General features: G+C 53.2%; 2 protein-coding genes and 1 pseudogene across 4 annotated transcripts in view; 1 reads left to right on the top strand and 2 right to left on the bottom strand.

The window, feature by feature from the left end:
• Positions 1–495: 495 nt before the first annotated feature.
• Positions 496–6,397, bottom strand: CISH (cytokine inducible SH2 containing protein). Its single transcript, XM_047848865.1, has 3 exons — positions 5,645–6,397; positions 2,347–2,567; positions 496–2,106 (listed from the first exon to the last, which is right to left on the bottom strand). The coding sequence occupies exons 1-3, from the start codon at positions 5,662–5,664 to the stop codon at positions 1,574–1,576; spliced, it is 774 nt and encodes a 257-aa protein (XP_047704821.1). The 5' UTR covers positions 5,665–6,397; the 3' UTR covers positions 496–1,573.
• A 2,423-nt stretch (positions 6,398–8,820) lies between these two features.
• MAPKAPK3 (MAPK activated protein kinase 3) overlaps positions 8,821–27,866 on the top strand; it is a 29,751-nt gene continuing 10,705 nt past the window's right edge. Inside the window, exons 1-3 of one of the 3 annotated variants that reach the window (XM_047848863.1) lie at positions 8,821–9,010; positions 9,726–9,880; positions 10,523–10,799. In XM_047848863.1, coding sequence (XP_047704819.1) covers positions 10,575–10,799 — 225 coding nt within the window. In that variant the 5' untranslated portion in view covers positions 8,821–9,010; positions 9,726–9,880; positions 10,523–10,574. Of the gene's footprint in view, positions 9,011–9,725; positions 9,881–10,099; positions 10,252–10,522; positions 10,800–27,866 lie in introns of those variants that run through there. The other 2 variants (XM_047848862.1, XM_047848864.1) reach the window with 2 other exon arrangements.
• Positions 22,690–23,337, bottom strand: LOC125161058 (ubiquitin-conjugating enzyme E2 L3-like; annotated as a pseudogene).

A 27,866-nucleotide genomic window follows, 5' to 3' on the forward strand; every position in this document is an offset into this window, starting at 1 on the left:
TTGGTAGGGAATATGAGCTTCCCAGTCATGCCCTGGTGCTTTTGTACTCCCTGTACTTTCTCACTGGAATGACTGGCCCTGACTTCTCTGTTGGCCTCCTCCTCTCAAAAGACACTGCCTCCAGGAGTGGGTGCCCCCACAGCACCCATCCCCCAGCATTCTCTACTTCCAGTCTTTGATATCTCCTGTTTACACGTCTCTCCAGTCTGGTGCTCCTCTGCCACCATCCCCCTCCCTGGCAGTCACCTGGTCAATGACCCTGCAGGCAGTCCAGCTGGCCTTCACCTCCTGCCTCCCATCCTCCAAGGGGAGCAAGAGGTAACGAGAGAGGAAGGCTGCTCCCTGTACCTCCCCGACTCTTCAAAGGGTCCCCTAGCAGGGCCTGCTCAGCCACAGGTCACTGGGCCCCAGCTGACCCAGATGTAAAGTGGGGGAAAATAATATCAAAGGGGACAAATTGTGTAAGAACTCAAAAGAGGTCTCACTGAGGTCTCCTTAAGTGAAAAGTACAATTTTATTGTCAATACAGAAAAATCAGTGGAAGAAAAAAGACTACCAAACTGGGTTTTGCTTGTTATAATACTTATTTTATAAAGTCTTATCAGATAGGTATTTCTTTCCCTCTCGCGTGCAGGCACCTTCCTGGGCAGGAAGCCGAACCAGCAGAGCTGGAGCAGCAGCTGTGGAGCCAACATGCTGCTTCCTGACACTGCACACATGCTCCCGCAGGCTGGTGCCCCACCGAGACCAGCTCTGTGCAGACAGGGCTCTGCCCTGCGAGGGGGTGAGTGGCAGGCTCTGCTGGGCACTGACACTTTGGCTTCATTTTCTTGTCTGCTTTCCCACCTTCCCAAAACAGGGCTGGGGGCAGAAGAGGGTGCACACATTCACAGGTGGGTGGGTCAGTGCCAGGATATCCAGAACTGCCTTGGATCCAGCAACATGTCTCAGGATGGGGCTCTCCACCAGGAGGAACCAGAGAAGTTGGGGCAGAGCTGGGGTCTCCAGAGCACTCAGGGCTCAGGGCAGAGAGGTGGGATTGGCTCACCTTGAGACAAACCCAAGGAGAATAAATAAATAAATACTGTATAACTTTATAGTTCCTCAGCCTGGCCTGTTCCCCCATCAAGGGACTGTCACTGTCAACCTCAGTTCCTCTGGCCGCCATCCTTCCTGAGACAGGCTGGCTAGAAGGAGGGGGCCTGCCCCACCCTGTGGACTGAGACACCAGGGCTGGCAAAGTCTATACAGTTCAAGAGCCCACAACAGGCAAATGGGGGCCTGGGCCTCACCCACAAGGTGAGACAAGGTCCCACCTGTCTCCCTCTCTTCTGACACATGGCTCACCACAACGGAGCCACATGGGAGCTGGGGGTGTTGACCTTCAAGTTGTGTGACACTTTTCTCTACCCTCACCCCCAGCCTTGCTCCTGCTGACTCTTCCTGGTCCAGCTGTCAGGTGCTTGCAGTCACTAGGATAACTGGAGGAGGGACGATGGGAGCCCAAGTCCAGCTGGGGCCCGTGTCCCTTCCAGGGTATGTCTGGGTGAGGCTAGGTGGATGCTCAGGTGGGTCAGAGCTGGAAGGGGTACTGTCGGAGGTAGTCAGCCATGCGCCGGGGCAGTGGCAGGCAGTCTACATCAGCCACCAGACGGTTGATGACAAGGCGGCACAGGTGCTGCAGGCTGCGGGCACTGCTTCTGCGCACAAAGGGCTGCACCAGTTTTAGGTGCACGGCGGTGACTGCAGGGGCAGGTAGTGCTGGGTCACCAGGTGCATCTTCCTTAGGGGTAGGCAGGGCTGGGGTGGGTGCAGGTTCAGGGCTGTCACTTCGGGTGTCAGCAGTACAGGAGGCCACATAGTGCTGCACGAGGCTGACCACGTCTGGGAAGGCCAGGATGCGTGGCCTGGACAGGCAGTTGGAGTCCAGGCGGAAGCTGGAGTCAGCGTACTCAATGCGTACGTTGGTGGGGCCTCGAGTGGTTTTGACAGACAGAGTGAATAGATAGCTGGGATGGGTGCTGTCACGTACCAGGAACGTGCCCTCTGGCATCTTCTGCAGGTGTTGTCGGGCCTCGCTGGCCGTAATGGAACCCCAATACCAGCCTAGGCAAGTGGAGACGGGGCCAAGAGACTAGTCACAGTGGAATTTAGTTGGGGGCACCAACACAGGGCAGAGCAGGACTCTGCCTCCCCCTTTACACTTCCATGGGGAGGACTGTACCCCCCCCCCCCATCAGACTCTCCTGGGCAGGGCCATGTCTCTCAAACCAGACTCAACAGACAGAGCTAAGCTTTCCCCATTGGACTTCCCAGGACAAGGCCTGCTTCCCTCCTCAAACTCACCAGATTCCCGAAGGTAAGAGAAAGTCTTGGCTATGCATAGCAGATCCTCCTCAGGGTCCAGCACCTTGGGTTCACTCTCTGGCTGGGCTGGGATCTCCTCTGCCACCTCCTCCAGGAAGGACCCGGCAGGCAAAGGCTGCATAGCTGGTTCGGGCAGCTCCAGGGACTTGGTCCACAGGGGCCGCTGCCCGATCTGCTCCACAGCCAGCAAAGAACAGGGTCTAGAAGGGGGTGGATGGGCAGTGAGTGGAGGCCCTATGCCCTCCTGTTACCAGAGACCCTCTATACCCCAGACCAGCTATATGACTTCTGGCCAGTCCATCTCACTATGAGCCTCAGTTTCCCCTTTGCCCACTCATGGGCTCAATGAGATCAGTACCCCGCCTCCCAGCTGTCATCACAAAAGGCTCCTTGATAGCTTCCCCTACATGTTGATTCTCTTTTGAAAGAGACTTCTCCACCCTCCTGCATTTATTGAACATTAATTAGTCTATTTTGCACCAGCTGACAACACAGATCATGCCCTATAAGATTTCTAGCTCACAATGGACAACTGATGTCCCTGACAATGGTAGGATCCAGTGCAAAGAAGCCTCACATGGGTGCCCTGTTGGTTGAGGTGGGCTGATTAGATTAAATGGCGCTGGTTCTGCTTGAGCCATGGCCTGGGCCTTCATGGGGTGCTCCAGAGAGGTCCCAAAATTATGATAGGATGCCTAAGGTCATATGCTACCTCCCCATGGATAGGAGTATCTGTAGGAGGGACCGCGGTCCACACTGGCCAGGGCTTAGAGGCTGGAACAATCTCCCTAAACAGGTCAGACTTCCATCCTGTTTTCTGCTCCTCCCAGCTGAGGGTCTGGGGTGGACAGTGGCTTTAAAGGCACTGGCATATCCCACTTCCCATAAACAGGACCTCCCACCAAAGAACAGGGTACTCATTCTACATTCCAGATCCCACCCTGGCAAGCCAGTCCTACGAGGCTCTATGACCTTATGTAAACCTTGCTGTTCACTAGGACTGTTCAGCTTCTCTACCCCCTCATAAGGGATGCTACCAGCCCAGATCCTGAGGGGGTTGGCAACACCATCTTGTCAGGTGACTAGAGTTGGGTTGCTGAGCCAGCCCCAATCTGAGCAGTAGCTTTTCTCTAGGGGAAGGCCACCCAGCATGGTGATCCCGGGACTTCCAGGGAATGAGGGGCAAGGATTGGCTCCCAGGAAGAGACTGCTGATCCTTCCTCACTCCTCAGAAAATACATCCTCAGGCCTCAGTTCTGGGTCTGGTCCCCTACTGGGCCGCAAGACACCAAGATAATAAAACCATGGGCCTTACCTTCAAGGAGAACTTATAACCCAAAGTCACAAACACAAAGGGTGTCATGGGGGAGTCAAGGTCTGCCTGTTCCTGAGCTGAGTCTGCCAGGCCAAAGGAAGGAGTAGGGGGAAGGCACTCCAGGCAGAGATGAGAGCATGGGTAAACTGTGCCAGAGATTGCTTATGAGGCAGGATGAGGTAGGCAGAAGCCTTGGCAGGACGCAGGCAGAGGAGCCAGATCTGACAGTGTAGGTTATAGGTGAGCATTAGAAGATGTTAACAAATTGGGAGAAGAGGCCACAAGACCCTGGCACACCACAGTTTGTTTAATACTTTTCCATACCCACTCTCGGTGTACTGTGGGAGCTCTGGAATCCTAGTGGGGGAGCCACGTTCCAAGGAACTAGCTGGTGGCCTGCCTGCTGGGACCCAAAGCTCAGCTCAGGCTAGCCAGTCAGGCCAGAGCGCCTGGGGGTGGCCATGTCCAGACAGCTTTGCAGGGCACTTGTGGGCATGGGCACCTCCAGGGTCAACAAGGTATCTGGGTGTGTAAGGAGCTGTATTGGTCCCCACAGTTCCTGGTGAGTGACTATGTATCTTAGGAGGGGTGTGTCCACAGCTGTTGTCATGGCGGGGGCGATGGCTTGTGTGTTTCAGGTGTGGGTGGCCTGTACCTGTGTGTGCCTGTTGTGGAACCCAGCCTGTGCGTCCCACCTGGGGATGCATGCCAGTGGGGCAAACTCAACCCTGAGGGTGGACCCCCTCAAGCAAAGCTGGGAGCCCAAACCTATATTTGGGAATCTCTGCCCCCTACCTTGGGAGGGCACCAGCTGGTTTGTGGCTGTGTGTGTGGAGGTCTTAAAAATCTTGCTCCCTGACACCCAACACTGGTCCTGAGGTTCCAAGGGACTTTTAGCTGGAACAAAGTAAAAAGAGAATGTGGGACTTCAGAACTGGGGGGATCTGGAGGACAGGGTGCGGGGGTGTTCAGGAGTCCCAAAATTCAGAGGAGGGGTATGCTGGAGACGGCCAGGGAGAAGTATAGTAGTATAGTTTTCCTGGCACCTCTGGGTTTCCTCCCTGGAAGCAGACCTGCTCAGAGCAAGGGGCACTTCAGCCTTGCCCCACCTTCCAACCTTCTTCACTTGGTACTATGCCAGTTTTGATAACAACAGCCACTGGGCCACCCAGCTCTTCCTGGGTGTGGAGTGCTCACTCATATCTTCTTTCTCACTCCCTGGAGCTTTCTGAGCTCCTGTCAGATCAGTCTGGAGAGTATCAGACCCATTGTTGAAGGGGATGCTGAGGTGGAAGGAATGCTGAGGAAGAATGCTCAGTTGAGGCCAGGACTCTGTCTTACCAGCCTCCACACCATCCTAGTCTTTGAGGAAAGTTGGAGAAGGGAGGCAGGAGTCAAGTCCTCACTGGGATCCCAGACTGGACTGAGGAGGGGCAAGGCAATTGTGGGGGTGCCACGGGCAAAATTCAGGCTCTTCCAAGACCTGCTGCTTAGCCAACCTGGGGGGAGGCGAGGATCTCAGACTGGCTTCCCAAGAAAAGCCTAATTGCTAGCCCATGGCAGAACAGTGAAATCGGAGAGGGGCAGGGGCTAACCTAAGGTCAGCAGTAGGCCCTGCGGCCTGCAGGCTAGGGTAGAGCGCTCTGGGCCCAGAAGGGGGTCTGGGCAGGTGAGCCACGTCTTGGAGGATGAACTCCGCTGGCGTTCAGCTGCTCCAGCCAGAACCCAGGCTTAGGCTACCCGGTGCTCCTCCCGTCGCCAGCCGACCCCCAGTTTCACTACCCACAGTGCGAATAGGGTGGTGACGGTGTTGTCACCATTCCCTGTTGTCACCCTGAGGTCCTTCCGCACTCGGTCATTTCCGACCCGTCAAGCCCTCTCAATAGCCGGCAGCTAGCACGAGGCGGTACTCTCCCCAACGCCGGGCGCCGTCGCCCGGCTGGGACGGCGAGCCGCGCTTACCCCTGAACGCAGAGGACCATGTCCCGGCAGCGGCAGCGGCAGCTCCGGAGCTGAGGCTCAGCCGGACGGTGGCGGCTGGAGGGAGCCCGTGGGCGCAGGTCTCGCTCGTAAGGCAGGCTCCCAGGGCGCACCGGCGACGGGATGGGAATGAGAGGCCAAGGCGCTGGCTGGCCGGGAGGGCGCTGGGGGCGGGCCGGGAGGGTGGGGCGGGGCGAGCCGCCTAATCTTTTGTCCTCTGTGTCCCAGCCCTTCCCGGAAGCGACGTCTTCCTAGAACCGCCGGCAGTGCTGCCGGGCCGGGGAGGCGCTGGCGGGGGCGCCGGCTCCTAGAGTAGGCTCAGGGCCGCTAAAGGAAACACCTTTGACAGATTTCCAAGAACTTTCCAGGAAAATGGGGCGGGGCCCCACGCGCCGACCAATCGCAGCTCGGGGGGGGGGGGCGGGCCAATTGCAGTTTTGAGATGCGAGGCAGACAAACTAGCCGGGTTGAACGTGACCTAGGGACCACCAGGGAAAAACCGGGTTGAAGAAGGCCAGGGCGGGGCAGGGGTTCTCCGGGACAGGGGTTCTCCCCACCCAGCGCAGACTTCTTTCGGGCATTCCGCTTCACTGGGGACAAGCCCCTGTATCTCTCTGTAGAACTGGTGGCAGCACGAGGCAGGGTCTTGGGTCTGTTCTCCCAGCTAGCGGCTCCCTCAAGGCGGTCTGTCTGGTGTGCAAGCGCCCCCTGTGGGCCGCACTTGGATCTCCGGACTCTGTGTGCGGTGGTGGGGAAACTGGTGGCATGGGGTGGGGTTTGGAGAAGGACATGAGAGGAGGGGAGGGGCACAGAGGGGGGCCTCAGATCCGAGCAGGTCCGCGGGGGTCAAGGATCCATCACAGCCAAAAGGATCCAGGCGAGAATGTTTTCTCTGAAAGACTTGGGGGAGAAGGCACATCCCAATCTTGGGATGGGGGCAAGTGTGGAGACTTCATTACTCACTTGATGGCTTGGGCACTGGGAGACCACAGCATGGGGCACCTATGTAGGGTGCAGTCTCTTCAGTAGAAACTGTCTACCGCTCCATTATTATGAAGACAAAGGGGCTTCAAGCTGCCAAGCAACAACTAGGATTTGAACCTGGGTACCTGAGTCTCTATGGGGTCAAATCCCAAGTTCTCTACCTCAAGACTCTGTCTTCCCTCTAACTGTGAGTATTTTACAGAACACTTAGTATGTGCCAGGTGCTGTCAGCGATTTCCAGCCTCATTTCATTGTCTAACCATTATATATTGTGTCCTCTTTACAGGTGAGGAGATTGATGCACAGAGAAGTTAAAATGCACCCTAGATCTCACAGCTGACAAGTGATTAGTTGGGGCTTGTAGCCCAGTTCCCCCCAGTGCCCCATCGTCTCTAAGTGCCTTGACCTAACAACTCCTGGGCATCCTTCAAGATCCAGCTTTAAGTTCCTCAGTGAAGCTTCCTGCCTCCAGGCCAGTCCATGTCAGAGTACCCCAATGGTGTCCCCTTGAAAGCTCCCTTACAGATGTCAGTGATTATGCAGTTCTGTATGTTAAATTAGAGGGCCCCAAGGGTTTTGCCCTCCAGCCACCTTTCGTGAATTTGACAGTTATGCACCTGTGTGCACAGTATGTGGCCTGCCCCTGTTTTACCCCAGGTGTTGTGGGTCCCCTTGGCCAACTCTTTATCACCTTTCCTGCTGTCTGCTCCCTACCCACTCATGCTAACTGCTAGGCCCACATCGCCACCCAGTGGCGAGTCCTCTCATGGTTTCACTCAACAAATTTCCATATTCCAGAATAACCCCTCCTCCCACTCCAGGGATTGGCCTTGTCACAGGATCTCCCTGCTTCTTCCTACCCAAAACAGTCACAAGATGGGTCAGTCACAATAATACCAGCAGTGCCTTCCTCAAAGTCTGGCTTATTTGGTCTCTCTACTCTCATCATTTGCAGCCTCTCCTCCCCCTGAAGGACAGTTCACATGTGTATGTGTGTAGGGGATATATTTAGCCCTCTCCCCCTCTCCCCACACTCACTGGACCTCTTTGCCACTGTAAGCTATTCCAAAGGCCTCAGCCCTAGACTTCTTGGACATACAGCTATCATGGAGGACTGTGTGGCAAAGTCTGCCACCATGAACCCACCCCTGACCAGCCATCCCAAATGCTGAATTCTCCCATCAGTGTGCAGGTGGTTGCTGGAAAATGAGCAGCTAAGGGAAACCACACCTTCTGACTCTCTTGGATTAAATGAGCAGTTGCAAAACATTTGTCTATGATGGACCTACATGGGAAATGTATGTGCTTTTGTAAGCACTGGCATTGGTTATGGACACTGCAAGAGGACAGGCATCACCAGTGCTTACTTTTTACATTTCCCTATGGTTTGAATTTATCATAACAACCAAGTTTTACTTATACAATTAAATTTTAATTAAAAAGAGATAAGTTAAAAAATACAATTATAAAATGTTTAGAATAATTGTAATCTAATTCCATTTTTAGAAAATAAGATATCTCAGCAACTACAGCATACACTGAGATAACTTTGGCTGGGACAAGGAGCCACCCTCAGCTGCCTAGCACTCTGCTTTTGAGTGGGACCCTGCTTGTCCAGAATGAGATCTTGCTCAGCTTTGGGCTCACCTGGCCCAAATAATCACCTCCAGAGGGAGGATCCTTCTCCAGTCTCCAAGCTGCAGAAGTTTCCAGATCACAGGGCTTCCTCCAAGGCTCTGAGATCTTGGATCAGATTCTTAAGTGGGACTCAGGGAGAGAGATTCTGGGTCCAGCTAGGCATAAATGTGTGTATGTGTGTGGTGTGCATGTGCATGCCCATGTGTCTGTACACATGTGTACATATTTGTGCATTTGTGTGCATATTTGAACATATGTGAGAGCATATTTGTACATGTGGATGTAGGAATGGGGCAGGGAGGCACAGGGGAGGAGAGCATCATTTGAGGGTAAGAGCTGGGCCCTGGAGTTGTTCTTCAGGGGTTGGGATGGAGACTTTGCCATTACAGCTACTGATCTTAGGCAGGTTGCTTGATCTCTAGGGCTTGTCTGTCTTGTAGGCTGTGTGGGATGTGTTTAGCCCTGCCTATTCTGGTTCCAGCGAGGTCATGGAGTGCCCAGGTAGAACACCCACACAGTGTCTAGTCCAAAAGAAGGGTTCAGTACGGTCAGTTGAGGTCATCATCAGGGCCTCTGCTTAACTGAACTCTGCTAGCTTGAAGAGTGTTTCAAGGAGACAGGGCAGAGCCCTGGGCACTTTCCTCCAGCACAGCAGGTTCCAGCTCTCCAGGAACTGCTCTGAAGAGCCTTGGACCTACAGGACCCCAGGAATCCACGTGCACCTACGTGCGTATTTGTGCTGGGGCATGCATGGGAGGTGGGTGAGAGCGCTAGTCCGGCCCAATCCCAAAGTCAGAAGGACTCAGAGACACCTACGGGTGGGACCTAGGCTGTGCCTGCAGTTATGCCAGTGGCCTGTAGATGGCAGCAGAGGCCCGCGCAGAGATCATGACCCAAGGCTCCCTTTCCCAGTACCAAGTGAACCACCTTGTTCCAGTCCCTCAGTCTGAGGGTTGGGGAGTGAGAGGGGTGTGCTGGTGTAGTGCAGATTTGTCCCAGGAGAGAACAACACCCACTGCGACTCTAGACAAGTTGTTTCCTCTCAGGGGTCCTCAGTTTCCTCATCTGTGAAATGAGGTGTTTAACAGCCTGTGTTGGGAAAACTATCAAAATACCTAAGGTATAACATGGGCTCAGAATAGAGACCTAAATGTGGAAGGGAGCACCACATAGCCAAAGAGTATCTGGGGTGGGAGGAGGCGATTTTGTAAACACGATACCAAAAGCTCAAACCAGAAGGTGAAAAGTTGATGGATCTGACAAATGGGAATTTAGGATATCTGGTCTAAGGACGCTTCATCCCAAAGGGGGGGGGGGGGGGGAGCCACGGATATGAGCAGGAGATGCACAGAAGGCGAGAGACACCCAGAGCCCACAGGGATGGGAAAAACGCGAATCACAACGAAATGCCATTTCACGTGGCTCCATGGCAAAAATTAAGACTTTAGGTACGCTGGCGGTGGGCCACCACTAAGGAAGTCGCAAGCCTTACAAGCCTTGCTAGAGGGCCGTCTGGCAGCGTGCAGAGAAAACGCCCGACTCAAGTGGCTTCCTGTGGCTCCAAGAGAAACTGCGCTGTCACTTCGTAGGTCGCTGGTAAGCTCCGGGGCTCTCACTGCCCTCGCGGTCCCGGGGCCCCGGAGCCTAGGAGGTTTCCGCTCTCCTTCGGGAAGCCACGCCCCCTATTTCCGTCGGGGCTCCGGGGCGGGGCCCGCCGGAGGCTCACTCCACGCCCGGTCCTGCCAGGGCCCGCCTGGCCCTTTAAGGCTGACCAAGCCCGGCCTCAAGTCGGGGACGCGCGGGGCGGGAGGGGGGGGGCGTGGAGGAAAGGAGGGGGGCGGTCACGTGGGCCGCCGGCGGCGCGACTCGGCTCTAGGCGCTCGCGGCCGCTGGCTCCCGGGACCGCGGTCCCTGCCCCTCGCCGGCGCCGCAGCCAGGTACTCTGCTGTCAGATACGCCCTTGCCAGGTACGCCCTCATAGGGCCCCCTCCACCTCCCTCTCCCAGAACCTCACGGTCACTTGGCGCCCGACCCTTTACCCTCTAGACAGGTGTCAGGCCGGACTCCCTAGTGCTTGGTTGTGCGACCACCCCTCCTGCCTCGCCTCTGTACTCTCCCGCAGTTCGTCCCGAACTCCCGGCCCCGTCCACGACCCGCAGCCCAGACAGGCTCTAGGGCTCCAATACTGGGGTGTATTGGAGGAGTCTGAGAGGAACTCATTCTTCCCTTCTCCCTCAGGTGGCCCTGGACGCGCCAGGCTGGGGTCGCCTCTGAGCGCCCCGCGGGGGCCATGGATGACGAGACAGCAGAGGAGCAGGGGGGCCCCGCGCCACCGCAGGGTGCACCCTGCGGACCCGGCTCAACTGGCGCTCCTGCCCTCGGGGGGCGGAGGGAGCCCAAGAAGTACGCAGTGACCGATGACTACCAGTTGTCCAAGCAGGTGCTGGGCCTGGGTGTGAACGGCAAGGTGCTGGAGTGCTTCCACAGGCGTACTGGGCAGAAGTGTGCCCTGAAGGTCAGTGACCCCTCCTGGGTGACTCGGAGGGCCCAACAGCAGAGGCTTGTGGGTGCACATATGCCCAGGACCCCTGCTAAGCTTCTTATGATCAGTATCTCCTTTCATCTTTACACTACCTTGTAAGGTCAGGCTCCTGGTCCTCCTTGCTTTACAGGTGGGGAAGTCGAGGCTCAGCTTAGCTAAACTCAGGATGTCCCTGAGAGCAAGGGGTGGAGTCAGTGTGAGTAGAGTCTGCTCTACCCGGAAGCAGGGAAGGAGCGGTTCCTGACTCTGGGGTTATTGCTGGCTGGGCTTCTGTGTTCTGGCAGGGAGTGGGGGTGGGGGGTGGGGGCTTACTCAGCTTGGTTGTTCCTTCCATGAGAAACTCTTCTTCTCTTTCTCCTCCCCCCACCCTTCCTACTCCCCTCTCCTCTTCTTTTTCATGAGAAGCTCTTCTGACTGGAATGAATCTGAGTTTCCTTCTGCCTGAGGCTGAGTCCCCACCAAGGCTTGGGGTGGGGCTGCTTTCTCCTATGGCCCCTGCCTGCCTGGGCTGGAGGGGTGGGAAACTCCCAGGGCTGGCTGGTGGGTAAGGATGGTGCCCATCACATCTGTGAGCAGGAAGCTGCTGATGGGCTCCAGCTGAGTCACCGGCCCCATGTTGAAAGGGGCAGGCCCTGCTTCAAGCCTGACCCACCCTGGTTCCTGGGCAGAGGGTGGGCCAGCCATCTATTCATGTCACACCACAGCCTCCCCTGGAGGCCTGGCTAAGAACTCACTGATACAGATGGAATCCAGGGAGTTCTGGAGGTGGTTGATCTAGCCACATAGTTCTGGCTTAAGTCACTTAGTTCTTGGCCCAGGACCCTGCCTCATACCCAGAATGCCTTGAATCTGTCATCACTGGGAAGTTCACTCCATTGTGGTTTGTGCCAGTGGCCACCTGGATGGGTAGATCATGGCAAGGAGAGCAGCTTTGGAGGTTAGAATACAGCAAAGGATCTTCTCATTTTACAGACATTGCAATTATGAGCTTGAGTGCAGGGTTCTGCAGACGTGGCTCTAATCTCTGGCCTACATTTGCCAGCTCTGTGACCTTGGACTAGGTCCTGGACTCTGGAAACCAGGTTTCTGCCTCTGTTCAGGGGGAAAGATAAGGGGTTTATGTGAGCTTGGAATGTGATGGTGCCTGTAGAGTAATTAGTACTGGGTCTGGTGCAGGCCTGGAGAGGCTACAGGACTTATTTAGGGTACAGTGTCTGCAAGTAACTGAGCAGGGACCTGGGCCCAGCTCCTTGTGTCTTTCTTAGGGGCATTGGGGCTGATAGGATGGGTCTGGAGGTGGCTGGTCTGGGCTGGCAAGGCTGAGTCTCAGGCACAGCTTCTTCACCTACTAACCCAGTAGTGAAGTGGGGTTTGGGGTCCTCCTCTGAGTCCTTCGAGGGGGAAGTGGCTGTTCTCAGTGGGGAGTTTCCACCTCTTCCCTCAGCACCATCATAGCTCTCTCACCTCTTATGAGGTCAGAGGCAGTTTGGGTAGGCAAGGGGCCAAATGAGGCCAGAGAACCTCTTCTTAATACCAAGCCTTTGGCCCTGTGTGCCACGGCTGAGTTCTGACCAGCCCCTATGGTGTTCCAGATGCTGTGAGCGAGGCAGGGATAGAGGGGGAGGCCAGAGATTGTGGGCCCAGGCAGCACCGCTTTAAGCAGAGCTGGGTCTAGGCCCTTCCCCATAGATGCTGTGTTTGACAAATGACTTGGGGGGGGGGGGGAACTTCTGACTACAACAGTTTCCAAAGCACTTCCTCTTGAATCTAGGGCTTCAATGCTTTCTCTGTTCTGGACTGCGAACTAGGACAGGCCTAGAATAAATTCTCCTGCTGTACCCCTTTAGGCTTTATGGGTGAATATGGCTAGGGCTACTGCCTTGGAACCTTCAGGACCTGGCCCTAAGTTGGCCCTCAAGGGGTACATGGATTAGATGTGGGCCCCACTCCAACACTTTCCTTTTCTTGCCCCCAGCCCCCTTCCAGTGACCAAGTCTGGAAGTTTCTACCATCTGGCAGGTCTTTACCATCTTCCAAGATGGCACTAGTACAACCTCTGGCACATCGTACGTGTACTGTGAGTGGTGGCTCTAACTTTGAGGAAGAGGGTGGCATTTTTCTGCTTAGCCTCTACCCCCTGCCATCTCTGCCCTTCTTGGTGGTCCAGGCCAAGTGCCCTGGCCTCTCTCCATGCCTGTCCTCTTGGCCTTGTTGTCCAAGATGGCAGATACTGCTTACCCTGAAGCCTGGAATGTAGCAGGCCCTCATCAAACAGGAAGAGTTGTGGTCAATGTCCTGTAGCCGTTGCTATTCTCTGGGGGCCCTGGAGGAGCAGGCTCCTCCCCAGGGAGCTGGGCCTCTTCCCCTTTCCCTCAGCTTCTGACACTGCTGTGGTTTATCTTGGCTTCACTCACACTCAGCTATTCTCTCTTGAGGCCAGTTTCTGCTGCTGGCAGGTCCTTCCACTGTTCAGTCCCCCCTAAGCACTTGCTGCAGTCCCGTTGGCAGGACCTAGAGGACTGCCCGCCAAGCATGGGGGGCAGGGGACTGCCTCCTACTGACCTCCTGCCTACCTCCTTCTAGGCCTACCTAATGAAACAGTATGCCTCAGTTTCACTCCTAACTGGGCACAGCCTTATATATCTGTCCCCCATTAGTCACCCCACAACATTTGAGACACAACCCCTCAATCCTCATCACATATGTGAAAATTGTGACCTGGAGTCTGTGGTCAGAAATCATGTAGCTTGATTAAGATTATAGCAGAGGCCAGAATCTCTTCCCCTCCTGATTTCCTGCCCAGCCCACTTGTGGTCCTCTGCCTCAGGGCAGGCAGAAGTAGCCATGGCACTTAGATAAATAAAAACCTAAAAAGCTTTGAGAAGACAGAGGGGTTCTGCATGCGGAAGAAGTGGATTCTTCTTTCCTACCACTGCTCTCTGGGCTCTGGGGCTAGGGGCCCTCCTCTCTGACCACTGAGTATGTTGGAGGCCCCAGGGCTCCCAGTGCCCTCCTCTTCCCTTCTTCTTCAAATAGAATGGAGTGGTGGGGTGCTGGGTCCCCATGCCGGGGAGTTCCCCACATTGTTCCATGGGTGGGGCTGGCCTGTTGAAGCTGGTGCTGTGGAGCTGGATTTGAGGCTGGGTGGGGCCACCAGGCAGGCCGGTACTTTCTCATTTGGCAGCAGCCACCCCCTCACCTACCAACTCCAGACCGGTCAGATCAGCCTTGGCGGGGCCATTTGTTACCGAGTCAACAAGTCAGGAGGCGTGTGGAGGGGCCGGCAGTCCTGTGCAAAGGAGTCCCCAGTAGGGCTTTCACTGTGCCCAACCACCTCCCCCACCCCCACCCCAGGCCGTCCCTCTCCTGGAAGGAAAGAATTTGAGGAGCTCATGTGCTACCATGCTGGTAGAAAGTTCTGAACTGCCAGAGGTGGGCAATTTGCTGTTTAAACAAAGATTCTAGGAAAGGCATTAAACCCTAAAACCTGCAAATAGTGGAGTTTTTGGCTGAGATTGTTTGAGCTGCTTCGTACCTGCTCATGCATTTGCAAGCTGTGCTCAAAGCCTAAACTGCTGCTGGGACTGCCAGGGTCTTCCCACCCTATCCAGGAGCTGACACAGTCTTCAGGCCTTGGTGCTGCAGATTCTAATATTCTCAAAAATGGCCAACAGTTTCCCAGACTGTTCTGATGGGTCCTATCCCCAATGCATGAGATGTGTTATGTTACCTAATTCTTGTCATTCCCATTTTATGGACAAAATTGTTGCTATTCAGCAAGGCGAATGACTTGCCCAAGATGCACAGCTGATGAGTGGCAGGACTGTGACGTGAACCCAGACAGTTTGATGCCAGAGTCTTAGCATTTAAGTCACCCTGTGCCTCATGCTAGTTTATGGGGACAGGGGATGGTTTCTAAGACTTGGCCCCTGGAAGGGTGCTGTCATCATCTTCCGTGGTTCCACTGGGAGCCCTGATAGCCCCAGCTGGGCCCCAAGTGATGCTGCTGGTATTTGTCTCTATCTGCCCAGCTCTCCTCACTGTGTAAGACTGTCTGCTTGTGAGCAGACAAGTAGTCCTGCAGGCCAGCACACAAGGACCATGACGGCTGTGGGACTGCCTCAGAAAGGTTGTGTGGTTTGTCTCAAGCCTTTTGAGTCTCAGACAAGCCCAGCCCAGCAGAGTCCAGGCTGCCACAGGCAGGAAGTCAGGGTGGTGAGTGGGCGAGAGGAAACTGTGTCAGGGGTGGGCCAGCCAGGGTAGACTTCCTGGAAGAGACCGCCAGCTTTAATCCAGGCCTCTGATCTGAGAAGGATGTGGATGACAGAGGAGGGCACGGGGTGTGTGTGACAGCATGCTGGTTTGGACAGCTCAACACCTACTAGCTCAACACACTACTCACAGTCGTGTGTCCTGGCAGGACGTGGCTGATCTCAGCAGGGCAGGTGTCCAGACCCCAATAAACCCTGGGGAGCCATAGAGGGACTGAGGGCTCTGTGGAAGAAGGGCCTTGAGAAAGGGCAGCCACTTTCCCTCTCCATTTGCCCACAACTCAGATTCATACCTCACCCCTAGGGGCCTCTGTCTATCTTTGGTATCCTTCCTCACAAAGTGGGCAAAAATCCTCCCTCCTTCCCCCAGAGCTTTCTTTCATAACATCATCAGAACCATTGTAGAGCACTGTTGCTCAGGGTGCTCGAGGAGCTTCTGGGTCACCTGGGCTGTCATTCAGTTCAGGCTGTGTGGGAAGCGCCCGGTCTCTGTAACGACAGAGGTCTGTCGTGTCTCTGCTGAGGTTTGTACTTGGGGAAGTGAGTTTCCTGCATGGATCCCTCATCTTTCTCTCCAACGGCCTCCTTGGGATATCATCATGGGATACCCCTGTGAGTGGGCAGCAGGTGGAGCATCTGGCTTTGCAGTCCCCCCACCTCCTTTGGTTCCAGCCTCGTGACTGGCTGCCATGTGTCCAAAGGTGATGGTCACCAGGCAAGAGCTGAAGACTGCAGTCAGCCGTAGGTGTGGTAAGAGTGTGCACCAAGCCCTCCTGCATGGGTGGGTCTCCTGCTCTTAGGACAATAAGAACATGGCTTTCACTGGCTCCCATGATTCTCTAGGAGAATTTTGGTTCTGCTGGCCTGCTCCTGTCTGTTCAAGATCTTATGTGTTCCCACATGAGAGGCTGCCTGGGGTTGAGAGAGAGCAAGGCTCTGGGCTTGAAATCCTTCCTGCCACCTTCTCCCTGAGTGACCCTGGACAAAAAGGCACTTTTGGAATCTTTTGCAAAATCATCATCTCTGTGGTGTACTTGAACCCTGGGTTTGAACATGTGGCCGGAAGGAAGATTCAGTCTTGGTGGCTGTACCTATCCCTGTGTTCCTGTTATGATACAGCACAGGCCAGTAGACACTCTTAGAGGGCAGAGCTCTCATTTGGGGCTGCTTGAGTGCATTTTTTGGTGGCGTGTTATCAGTCTTTATGAGGACTCCCTTGGGCTCATCTTGCACCTGGGGAAGCCAGCCCTTTGTGGGATGAGAAAGAATAGTGTGAAAGGAACTTTGTATCCTGGACTCCCCCACTCCCTACCCTCCCACCCTTTTGGAATTAAGTGGATTAGGCCCTGTGTGATTGTGAATAAAGTCCTGCTGCTGGGAACCATGGGGGTTTTGCTTAGAGCAGGAGTATGAGAGGAGGCTGCTGCTTGGGGGAATAAGGAGCCTCAGGAGGCCTTTTTAGCACTGGACAGGCCAGAGATGCTGAGAATATTGATTTTGGGTTTTTTTGTGGGTTTGGTATTAGGGTTGCGTTTTTTTTTTTTTTTTATAAAAAAAAATTTTTTTTTCAACGTTTATTTGTTTTTGGGACAGAGAGAGACAGAGCATGAACGGGGGAGGGGCAGAGAGAGAGGAAGACACAGAATCGGAAACAGGCTCCAGGCTCTGAGCCATCAGCCCAGAGCCCGACGCGGGGCTCGAACTCACGGACCGCAAGATTGTGACCTGGCTGAAGTCGGATGCTTAACTGACTGCGCCACCCAGGTGCCCCGCCTTTTTTTTTTTTTTTTTTTAAGGCTAGGGCTTTGTCCTTGCTGCTTTCTCTTTATGGCACTTTCTGTTCTGTCTCGTCCATTTCTTCTTTCCCCTCTCTGTTTCTCCTGCTGTCACTTAGTCCTTCCCCTCTCTCACCTTGCCACTTTCTGTCTGAGGAGTTTCAGGCTTAGCTGGGCCTCTTCTCTGCAGCCCGCAGGCTTAGGGCAGGCATAGGACAGATGGGGCTGGCCAGGTGCTGGGAATTCATCCTAGTCACTCTGAAAGTCTCCCCCCAACAGGGTAGGGTAGGTGTAGGGCAGGAAAGAGGAGCATCTGGCTGTGCCCATGCCACTCACAATGTCCCCTCCTGCTGCTGGCCTTGACCAGTTGCTGGTGGCCTTGGCAGCCAGAGCAGTGGAGTCAGGAACATTTGGGCCAAGCTTGTAACCCGAGGTGTCTTCTGTGGAGTGTGGGAAGTTAGTTTCAACTGTGGCCTCCACCTTTGGGTCTTCTTTTATGGCTCAGTGGTTTGAGACTTTTGCTCAGGACAACAGTGTGAGACCAGGAGCACTGTGACTCCCAAAGATTCTCTGGCTGAGACTGAGGAGAGGAGCTGGGGTCTGAACCAGGGCCTCAGAGCCAGTGGGAGGAACTTGTGGAGAGTCTGGGAGGGCTTGAATGTTAGATGCAACCTACCTCTACTCTAGAAGCCAATACTGTCTATGGGCTGCCCCATACTAGCTGGGATGAGCACCCCAGAACATCTGACTCTCTAGCCTGCACCCTGAACCTGACCCCCTCACCTCACTGACCCTCAGAGGCTATTTTCAGGGGTGTAATGGGCCAGGGCCTGGAGCTGCCACACTCATCACCCCATTCCTAAGGGTTCAGCCTCCAACAAGGGGCTCACAACTTGTTCTGTAGGTGTTCCCCCAACATAACATAAAGTTTAATCCCCCTTCTCAGGCTGTGACAGAGGGACTGGCAAGTACTCTCCGTGCTCTCTGGCAGGCAGTGGCACACAGAGTAGGAGTTGGGGGTGGAGGATGGGATAAGAGCACACACTTATCCCTTGAGTGCTTCCTACACACTAACCACAAACAGAAGAATCTAAGAATGGGTTGTATCACTCCAGTGTCATGGATGCAGAGACCGAGACTCAGAAAGGCAAAGTAACTCACTCAGAGTCACAGAGCAGGGGCATGCCCTGGCTGGGCTGGAACCCTGGCCTGTGGGCAGCCAAGTTGTGGCTCGCAGCTATCCCTGGGGATCAGGAGCCAGACCTCTCTCCTAGGTCACAGTCTACCCATCTATAAGATGAGGAGCTGGCTGCTCTGCTTGACAAGGTCCCCCGCTTCTAGCAGTGAAGACTTTTTTGGTGGGCAGTGATCGTGGGCAGTGCTGGGGAAGCAGACAGGCAGGTAGTGGCACAAGTAGACAGGCAGCGTGGAGACTGGCTAGAGGGGGCTCCAAGATGCCACTCCTGAGCTAGCTAGTAAATGTGCCAGGGGAACAGTCAGCTGTGTGACAGGGACAGGAGCTCTGGGTTTATGACTCAGCTTTGAAGACCTTTTTCCACTGTACTCCATTGCCCAGTTCAAGCCTTTAGTCAGGCTGAGCCTGTACCAGGGTGCATCTTTACCCTAGGGAGGCCTGAGAGAATGGGGATGAGTCACTGTTTGCCCATTCCTATGACAGGAGTGTCCCTCAGTGCTGCCAGGTTACTACCCTGGTCTCTCAGAGGACTTCCCCTTCCTCATGGCTATGGCTCCATGGCATGATCAGAGACCAGGAAAATTTCCCAGAAGCTGGCTGGGTGTGGGAACCCTCAGAGCCCTCTAGCTGAACAGGAGCAGAAGAGAGAGAGGGGCTGGCAGGGGTGGTGGTGGTGGTGGTGGTGGTGGTGCTGGGGGGGCACCAATGGAGATTGGAAGCCACTTGCCCCTGCCTCTCCTGGGAGAAGACTGAGTAAGGTAATGGATGCCTGTGCTCACCCAAGCCTGTGTGGGGAGCTGCAGGGACATGGATGAAGCCAAGTGAATTGAGAGCGATGCCAGCAGATACAGTGTTGGCTGTTGGCTTCAGGAAGAGCAGGTCTGGGGGATGGAGTTAGAAGTTTCCCTAGGGTCTTTGCACTGTGCCTCTTGGAGTAGTCCAATATGTCCCCCCTCCTGTCTCCCACACACATTTATTCCTTTGTTATCTTTGTGACATCTCCAGGGGGACAGAATCTCAGGGGTGCTGAATCTCCTATCTCTAGGGCTGGCCAGGGGCATGGCCTGATGGGTGCCCTGGTCATATCCTCACTTGCCTTGGTCACCTTTTGCTTAGGGAAGGTGGCCACTGCCCTCTGTAGCCCCAGCAGCTATGTAGGCATCACTGTGGCACAATGTGGGACACACACTGGCTGAGGTGGGAGTCTTCGTGAGGAGGGACCATTGAAGGAACATTGCTTCTGAGGTTAGAATAAAACATTTGTATTTGCTGAAATCTTCCAGTCTTAGGGTGAAAATGTCTCATTTTTACACTGTCATAGGAGAAATAGAACCAGGGTAATGTTTCACTAATTATGTAGCTGATTTTGACAGAAAAATGCTTTTTTCCTCTAAGAAGTTAAAGGAGGATAATAGAACCTGTACCCTCTGAGTATGTACTCAGGGACCTCACAAGGCACCTCAGCTCCTCCCCCCAAACCCCCCACTGTCAGAAGGCTGTGGGCAGAATGCTGGGATCTGATACCTGCCTGGGGCAAAGGGAGTTCTTGTCCTGCCACTTCATGTGTAATCTCTGAGTGGGGTGTGTTTGTGTGAAGGTTGTAGCTCTCTCTGGGCCCCTATTTCCACCTGTGAAGTAGATGTTGGTAGTCCCAGACCAGCCTGTCCTCCTGTCCCCATTGCCACGTGTGAGGAGCCTGCACACCACAGATGGGGAACTGGGGCTCAGAGAAATTAAGGAATAAGCCCCAAGGTCATTGCACATTTTGCAGAAGGGGACTTTGCTCAAAAGGATGTATGGAGGACTTGAGGGTATAAAGGTGGCTTCCACTTGAGGGAGTGAAGATATGCCTCTCCTCTAGTCTGCCAAGCTGAGAGCTGGGTGAGTTCCCTGGCTTGGGTCCCCAGCTCTCCACCTTGCTTCCCCACCTGCCCCCAGGGTCTCTCCCCTGAGATTAGCCTTCTCATCCTCTCACCACCAGGAAGGGTCTTTCCCCTCCTCACTGAGCTTTTCACAGCAAAACAGAATCCATCGACTCTTGATTTTTCATTAATTTTTGCAAAGCCAGGTCTAATCCTGCCCCTCTCAGGATTTGAGAGCATTTTCTGTGACCTGCTGGATTCCAGAGGCTGGGATCCCTCTGGGTGCCAGAGGCTGCATCTGGATTTCCCCAAGTTTTGAAGAACAGGGACATGAAGAGTGTGGGGCCACCTGAGGGCAGACCCAGGGGAATCCTGAAGCCAAGCAAACCTTGAAGCCCATATCCACTCAGTATGCACTTGGTACTGTGCTAATCTAAGCCCTCTGTGTATTCTCATTCCATCTTCATGGCCATCTGGGAACTTGCATACTGTCACTGTTCCCATTTTCCAGATTGGACCAGTGAGGTTCAGAGAGGTTGAATGGTCTGCCCAAAGCTTATAGGCAAGTGGAGGATGGAAGCGACCTCTGCTTCTGGCATCCGGGTCTATCTGACCTGGAGTCCCATGCCCATAGCTAGTCTTTCATACTACATGGCTCCCAGCCTAGGGTACTGGGATCTCTGGGCTTGCCCAGCCCACACTTATGTTCCTGCTGTCTCTGTCCCTCCCTGCCGTGGAGCCCAGCTCAGCTCTCTCTTTCTGGAAGCATTCTTCCCCTCTCCCACCCATCTCCACCTCTCCTCAGACCTGGCACTTCTGCCTTTGTTTCCAGGTTGTCTGTAGCTGGTGGGAAACAGATAAACTGAGGCCATCAAAATTTAGCAAATCGAAGGAGTCTTGCGTTCCTGACTCGACAATTTCCAAATGTGTGTCGGATCTCCTGTCCGCAGAGGTTCCTGGGAAGACAGCCAGCTTGGAGCCTCAGCCACCCTCTCCCATCCTAGGGAGAGGGTCAGGGAAGCTCCCAGCTTATCAGCTGTCCTACCCTCGTCCCCGCACTTCACTCCCTGTGATCAGGTGCTCTGGCCTTGGCCTAGAAGGGGGTTATTTGGAGGCTCCCCTTATTCCTAGGCTCCCTTGGCTAGGCTTCCCCACCTTGCCTGCTCTGCCAGGTTCTGGATCTAGAAAGAAAAGAAACGGGAGAGAAGGAGCCAGGACTAGTTCCCTAGGGCTTGTATCCTCACCAAGTACCCTAATTTGCAATAACTCATCAATAAACCCCAAAATCCTTGAGGACAGACTGCCTATGGATGCATTCCCAGCCCTATCTCTGGGCCTAGCCCTCAGGCAGGGCCAGTAAATATTTGCAGAAGTAAGGAAGGGATTTGTAAAATGGGCAGGCCTCCCTGAGCATGAGGGTTGAATCTTGGTTCCCAAAAGACTCCTGGATGCCAGAGGTGGCTTACATATGTAAGCCATGAGACCCCGAGAAGCCCCAAAACCTCCCTGAGCCTGAGTCTCCTCGGCCACTGTTACAATAACCACCAAGTGGCAGAGCCTAGTCTAGACCCCAGGGTATGGGGCCAAACCCCACATATGAAAGGAGCAAAACAGCTATCTGCGTGGTCCCCACTGCCTAGATACCAACAGGCAGGTTCAAGTCCTGACTGTCACTGCCCAGCTGTGTGACTTTGGGCAAGTCACCTAACCTCTCAGAATCACCATTTCCCCACAGTTAAAAGGATGAAATCTTCTCATGATATGGTGAGCACTGAATGAGGTGATGTCTATGACCAAACGCTGTGGCCAACACACCGCTGGCCGAGCACCAGGGAGACAGTTGTCATGAAGGGGTTGCTAAAACTGATCTGACTCTATCAGTCCCCGAGCATCCAGCTGGGGCCTGGGCATTTGGGGTCTGTGGTGTCATGCAAGCTGACCTCCCTGGAACTTAGCCTCTGAGGAGGAGAGGTAAATGGACAGGGCAAGTGGAGGACAAGATATGGTCAGAACTTAATGAAGCGAGGTCTGATCTGGCATGAAGCCAACTAATGCATAGCTGCAGAATTGGTTCCATTAGCTCCTTTAATGAGCTACAAAAGCTGGGGAAATGAGTGTGTGAGAGAATAATGGCACATATCTGATGCTCTAATTCGAAGCTGTGGCTAAAAAGTTAGATTTGACACTGCCGGCACCTCTCCAAACAGCACTAGTGTCCTTGGATGGGGATGGGAGTGGGGGAGTGGAGGCAGTGAGTGAGGGGAAGAGGGGCATGGCTCTGGCTTTATAAGAAGATACTGAGGCCTTAAGAAGGAAATTCCTGCTTCTGAATCCTGAACTTGAGGTCAATCCATCCCATCCCATCTCTGAGGCTATGGCTACCATTCTGAGTGGACAGAGCAGCTTGCAAGGGTCAGGGGCTAGCAGGGGTGGCCCTCATTGGTGTTAGCAGCACAAGGCAGGGGTGGTCTCAACAGCTGGCTCTAAAATGAATCTTGCCATTCCAGTGGCATGTATTTCTCATAAAATTAGAGATCTGTCACCATGGGAAAAAAATAATACCAAATAATCAGACTGGGAGCCAGAAGGGATCTTAGATATGGCTGAGTTGAACATTCTTGTCAAAGAGGGAATGTGGTAAGTTCAAAGTGTGTTTGTTTATTTATTTATTTATTTATTTATTTATTTATTTATTTATTTATTTTATGAACGTCTTAAATTTTTAGTCCTTTCTTTACAGGTTACCTAGACCACTTTTGATTAAGAAAACTGTAGAAAGTTATTAAGTGCCACAAGCAAATGCCAGGCGGTGGCACGTGTCAATTTTCCACAGAGTCCTGCTTTGCAGGGTGTCTGAATGTGCTGCTCGGGGTCTCCACTCACATTCGCTGGAGTCAGTTGCGGCAGAGTTAAGTCCACAGGTCGCTTCTCCCCATATTTATTTGTAAACTCTTCAGTGTTCTTACAGAATTTTTTACGGTCCTTAGAGTATTCTTCAGCTAGATCAGCCCGAAGTGGTACATGGGCTGGGGGTCGTTCACCAGTGCTCTGAGGGACTGGATTACTTGGTCGGTTTTGGTTGCTGGCTTCCAGTTTTCAGCACTAATTACCGGCAGACAGACCTGCCCCTTTTCATTGATGTTTGGGTGATAGATCTTTGTTTTAAATATGATCTTCGGTGGTTTGAATGGGTACTCTGCTGGAAAGTTTATTTCGATTCTGAAGACCCCCTTATCATATGGAGGGTTGTCAGGAACAATAAGCCCTTGCCAGGTCAATAAATTAGCTTCATCAACCTGGATGTTCTGGAAGCTTTTCATTCCACATTTGCGGATTTCTTCAAGCTCCTTCATCAGCCTCCTGCCGGCCGCCATCTTGGATCTGGTGCTGCTTCAAAGTGCTTTTTCTTATCCATAGCCTCTCTCTGTAGAGAATAGAGGTTTCCCCACAGTGAACAAAATGTGATTTTAAAACCTGTATTTTCCTATAACATTCTGTCCAATTCTGCTGCCCGAGTGTTGGGTGTTGAACATGATGTAATCAACAGCCCAGAAATGCAGCTCTTCAGCATTCTGGTCTGCCCTTGCCTGAGGCTGGGACTAGACCCCCAAGTGGGAGAAGATGTGATAGGGGTTAGGGACATACCAGTCCTTCTACCTCTCTCTTTTCCATACTCTGGCACAGAACAAAGCTGAGATTCCCCAGAAAATAAAGGGTCTGGTGATGTTATCTCAGCCTCCTGGTGGATGTGCCAGGCTACAATGCCAAGTGCTGGCCTTAGTCTTTAGGAGGGAGTTTATTATCAGATAGTTTCATGCAAATCTTTCTGTATCTTGGAAAATTATTGTCAAAGGCGTTTTCAGAATGTCACACTTTTCCCTCATGTAAGGTCTGATGCAGAATCCCTTTAAGAATTTGGTCTTGGAGGGGTGCCTGGGTGACTCAGTTGGTTATGCATCTGACTTTGGCTCAGGTCATGATCTCACTATTTGTGAGTTCAAGCCCCACATTGGGCTCTGTGCTGACAGCTCAGAGCCTGGAGCTTGCTTTGGATTCTGTGTCTCCCTCTCTCTCTGCCCCTCCACCGCTCTTGCTCTGTCTCTGTCTCTCTCAAAAAAATAAACATTGAAAAAATAAAAAATAAAAATCTTAAAAAAGAAAAAGAATTTCGTCTTGAAAAAAGTTCAAGGAATGTCTGTGCTTCTCTTCATGGGGTGATAAAAGCAGCAGAACCTATCTGGTTTTCTTCTTTGCCAAAACTCCCAGGAAGCTCAGAATTAAATTGTATTTTCAGTTGTAGTTATGAGTTAGTTACATGGGTGTCTGGTATATTTAATTTTTCTCTTCATTCTAAAGAGAATCTGATGTTTTTTGTTTTATTTGTCATGCTTTAGGATTATAAAATGCCTGAAATCATGTTGTCAAATGAATAGAGGAGTGGAAATAATAGACTTCTAGTGGCTCACTGGACAGTGAGAACAACTGGATACCTGGCTTCCAGGAGATTCCCTTTGCTGTAAGAATGATGTCTCTCAAGCCGTGGGTTGTCAAGAACTCCAGAGTTAATATTTCTTAATTTGTTAGTGCCTCACTGATGGGAGAGATTGGAAGCCAGCTCTCTTTCCCCGGAAGGAGTGGGTGTTCCCCTAGAGGCCACACAGCAGCTTGGCCCAGGCTGCAGGTTAACTGGCTGGGAGTGTAGGGGTTGGGGTGGGGTGGGGGAGGCTGCCTGTCCAGGCTGGTGGCCTTGGGACTTCCTGTGTGTGAGACAGATGGAGATAGTGTGAACACTTTTACCTGAGAAGAGCCCAGCCCTGGATGTGGACACTAGATATGTGGGTGAGCATATGGGCCTGTGTGGATGGCCCTTCTGGGTCTGGGAGGTGGTGGTAGTAGGGTGTTGGGGCTTGTCCCAAAACTGCGTCTTCACAGAGCCACTGCAGACATCCCAGCTCTGTTTGATGCTCTAGGAAAGCAGACAGAGTGCTTTTACAGCTCTGGGTAACGTGAGGTGATGCAGAAGATGGGGCCTCAGTGAGAGAGGAGGTCTGAGCAGAGGGGTCTGGGCTTGGTCACCTGCTTGGGCAAGGCTGTCACAGGTTGAGTTGTGGTAGCAAGACCTCCAGTCTTTCTTGGGCACCTCTCTGTGTCCAGTACTCTGGTAGGCACTTCAGAGAGAGAGAAAATGTTGGATGAATAGATGGACAGATGGGTGGTTCCCATCTCTGGGGGTTCAGAGTCACTATTGCAGGGAATGGAGACACATGCATACCCACAGCCCCTCACTTGCACACTTCCCCCACCCCCCATGCTCCCTATACCCATACACCCTCAGGGACACACCCCTATACATGCATGTACCCATGTTCCCGTGCACATCCCTACACACATCCCTGCTCTCACACACACCTATGCACACGTTTATTTCAGAACAAGTTTCCCGAGTCTTGTAAGCAGTAGTTTTGGCCAGTGCCTCTTCAACTTGGTGTCACCCCCTCCTCCCATTTCCCCTAGGGGAGGGGTTGTCTGGACACTCTCTCAAAAGTCCCTTCTCCTCCCTGTTCAGCCTTGCCACACTCCAGCTTGGTGGCCCCAGGGCAGTGACTTCATCTTCCTGAACCTCTCTTTCCTCAGTCTATAAATTGGGGTTGCTGGTCCCGCCCTGCTTGCCTCATAGGGCGGCACCAGCATTCCCATGAGATAAGGGGAAAGAGAGCGTTTTGTCAACTACAAATTGTTTTCCAAACAGTCAAATGTTGCTATTGCTTTCCCAGCTCCTGAACTCAGGACCTCCTCCATCTACATGTGAAGCCTGTCCTTGGGTGGGACGGAACACAGCAGGGAGGGAGAGAGGGAGCCTGGCCAGTCCCAAGGCTCCCATTCCACCTGGTGCCGCTGGAGGGGCATGGGCCCCGCTGCCTCAACCTTTGTCAGGGTCTACTGTCTGCTGGGGTTGGCAGGCATCTTGGCCATTTGGCTGTAGGGTCTGGGGACAATTTGGCAATGGAGAGTGAGGGAGAAGGGAGAGGTGGAAACGGCTTCATCAAAGCCTGAGTCTAGAGTGGTGTCATTTGTTCAAGGATATGTCATCTCAGATTTGATGCTCATCTACCTGTGGTGCGGGCCCTTACCTCAAGTACAGCCAGGAGCCCACCCTTAGGAGAAAGCCAGGGTTCTGTCTCACAGGTATGTGGGTGCCTGCTGGGCATAGCTGGAGCTGCCCAGGAACCATCACTGACACTTAGTTTTGGTGGACCCCTGGGGGGTCCAGGGGACATGGGATGGGAGTGAGGCAAGGGTGGGGGATCTGCTGAGGTGACAGATCTTTTTCTTTTCTTCCTGGCCGTGACTAGGGACCAGGTGGCCCCCATGAGGTTCAGGTATTTGGATAGGTGTCCGTGGAGACTCAGGGGCCGCTCCATGAAGGCAGTGATGTGGGAGTGGGGCTATGGTAGTTACTTTGCAAGGAGCTTCTGACCTTTGCACCTCTGAACCTCTGAGAGATTCCCTTCTCCCAATCTAGCCCAAACCCCATAGTTTCTCTCTGTGAGAAACTGAGGCCCAGAGATGCAAAGGAACCACCCAAGGTCACACTGAGAGTAAGAGTAGAACCTGAGCCTCCTATATCTTACCCCTGTGCTCATTTCCATGCCTGGGAAAAAGGGGCTCTTGCTTGGAGACATCTTTTATGAAGGATTGTATGGACTCATGTACCTGCATGACTGAAGCCAGTTTATAGCAATAGCCTGTGGGCTGGAGCAGTCAGGATGGGCTCCTTGGAAGAGGTGGTAAAATCTGGTTCACAATTTGTTGAGCTTTCCTGGGTCCTCCTCAATTTAATCTTATTCTGTCCTCATGGTGAGTTGTGAGGGTTTCATCCTCTTATCTCCACTTTCTAGGTTTACTTGTTCAATAAATATACAAGTATTATCTGAGCCAGTACTCTGTGCCAGGCCCAGAAACTGGGACCCACAGGTGACCAGGCAGATTGGCCATGCTCTTGTGGGCCCACAGTCTCATGAGGGAGGCAGCATGGTGCCAGCCTGGCTGGGGAATCAGCCGTGTGGCCTGGGACCAGTTACTTTCCCTCTCTGTGCCTCCATTTCTCAGCTAAAGAATGGTGATAACAAAACCCCTTGCTCCTAACATTTATAAAGTGCTCAGAACAGAGCCAGGCACATTGAAAGTGCAATATCTATATGTGTGTGTTTGTTTAAAGAGTTATCAAAGGAACAAGCTAATTGTAGGTTGTGAGCCAGTGCTTCACAGGAGGGAGGTAAAAAGGGTGATGACGTGGGAGCTTGCTGGGGAGCTGGAAGTGTTTCTATCTTGATGGGGGTGTGGGTCACGGGGGTGTGCAGCTGTCAAAACTCATTGAGTTGGGCTCTTGAGACCTGTGCATTTTACTGTATGTGAAGTATACCTTAATGAGCAAAACACATGTATAAAAAAAGAAAAAGGGTGAAGGGAGAATGAGGAACTCTTGAGGTCCTCTTTAGTCGGGGTGGTCAGGGAGGGCTTCTGAGAAGAGGTGACATTGGGGGGACTCCTGGAAGAGGAGAAGGCTCTGGCTATGGAGAAGAAAAATGAGGAAACTGAGGCTCTAAGAGGTTTGGGGCCACACTCAAAGCCAACCCAAGGGATTAAGAGTGACAGCCCAGGAGATTTCTTGATAGCTGGGCCTGGGTGGGACCAGGTCCACGGCTCTGGCCCCTGTGATCTCCCCTGCAGAGAAGTCTTCTGGGGGCAGCCATATCTCCACCCCTGTGCCTGTTCTCAGGGCCTTGGCACTCAGAAAAGGACTATTTTAATCCGTGTGGGAAATGGGTTCCTAAATATGGACTGAGTAGGGTGGGAGCCATTCAGAGGCTCCAACTCAGGGCAGCTCCACCTGCTCCTCCACCTCAGCAAAGCACAGGGTACAGTCTTAGGCCATG

This window comes from Prionailurus viverrinus, chromosome A2 (genome assembly GCF_022837055.1).
Source record: "Prionailurus viverrinus isolate Anna chromosome A2, UM_Priviv_1.0, whole genome shotgun sequence".
In the NCBI taxonomy this organism is placed as follows: Eukaryota; Metazoa; Chordata; class Mammalia; order Carnivora; family Felidae; genus Prionailurus; species Prionailurus viverrinus.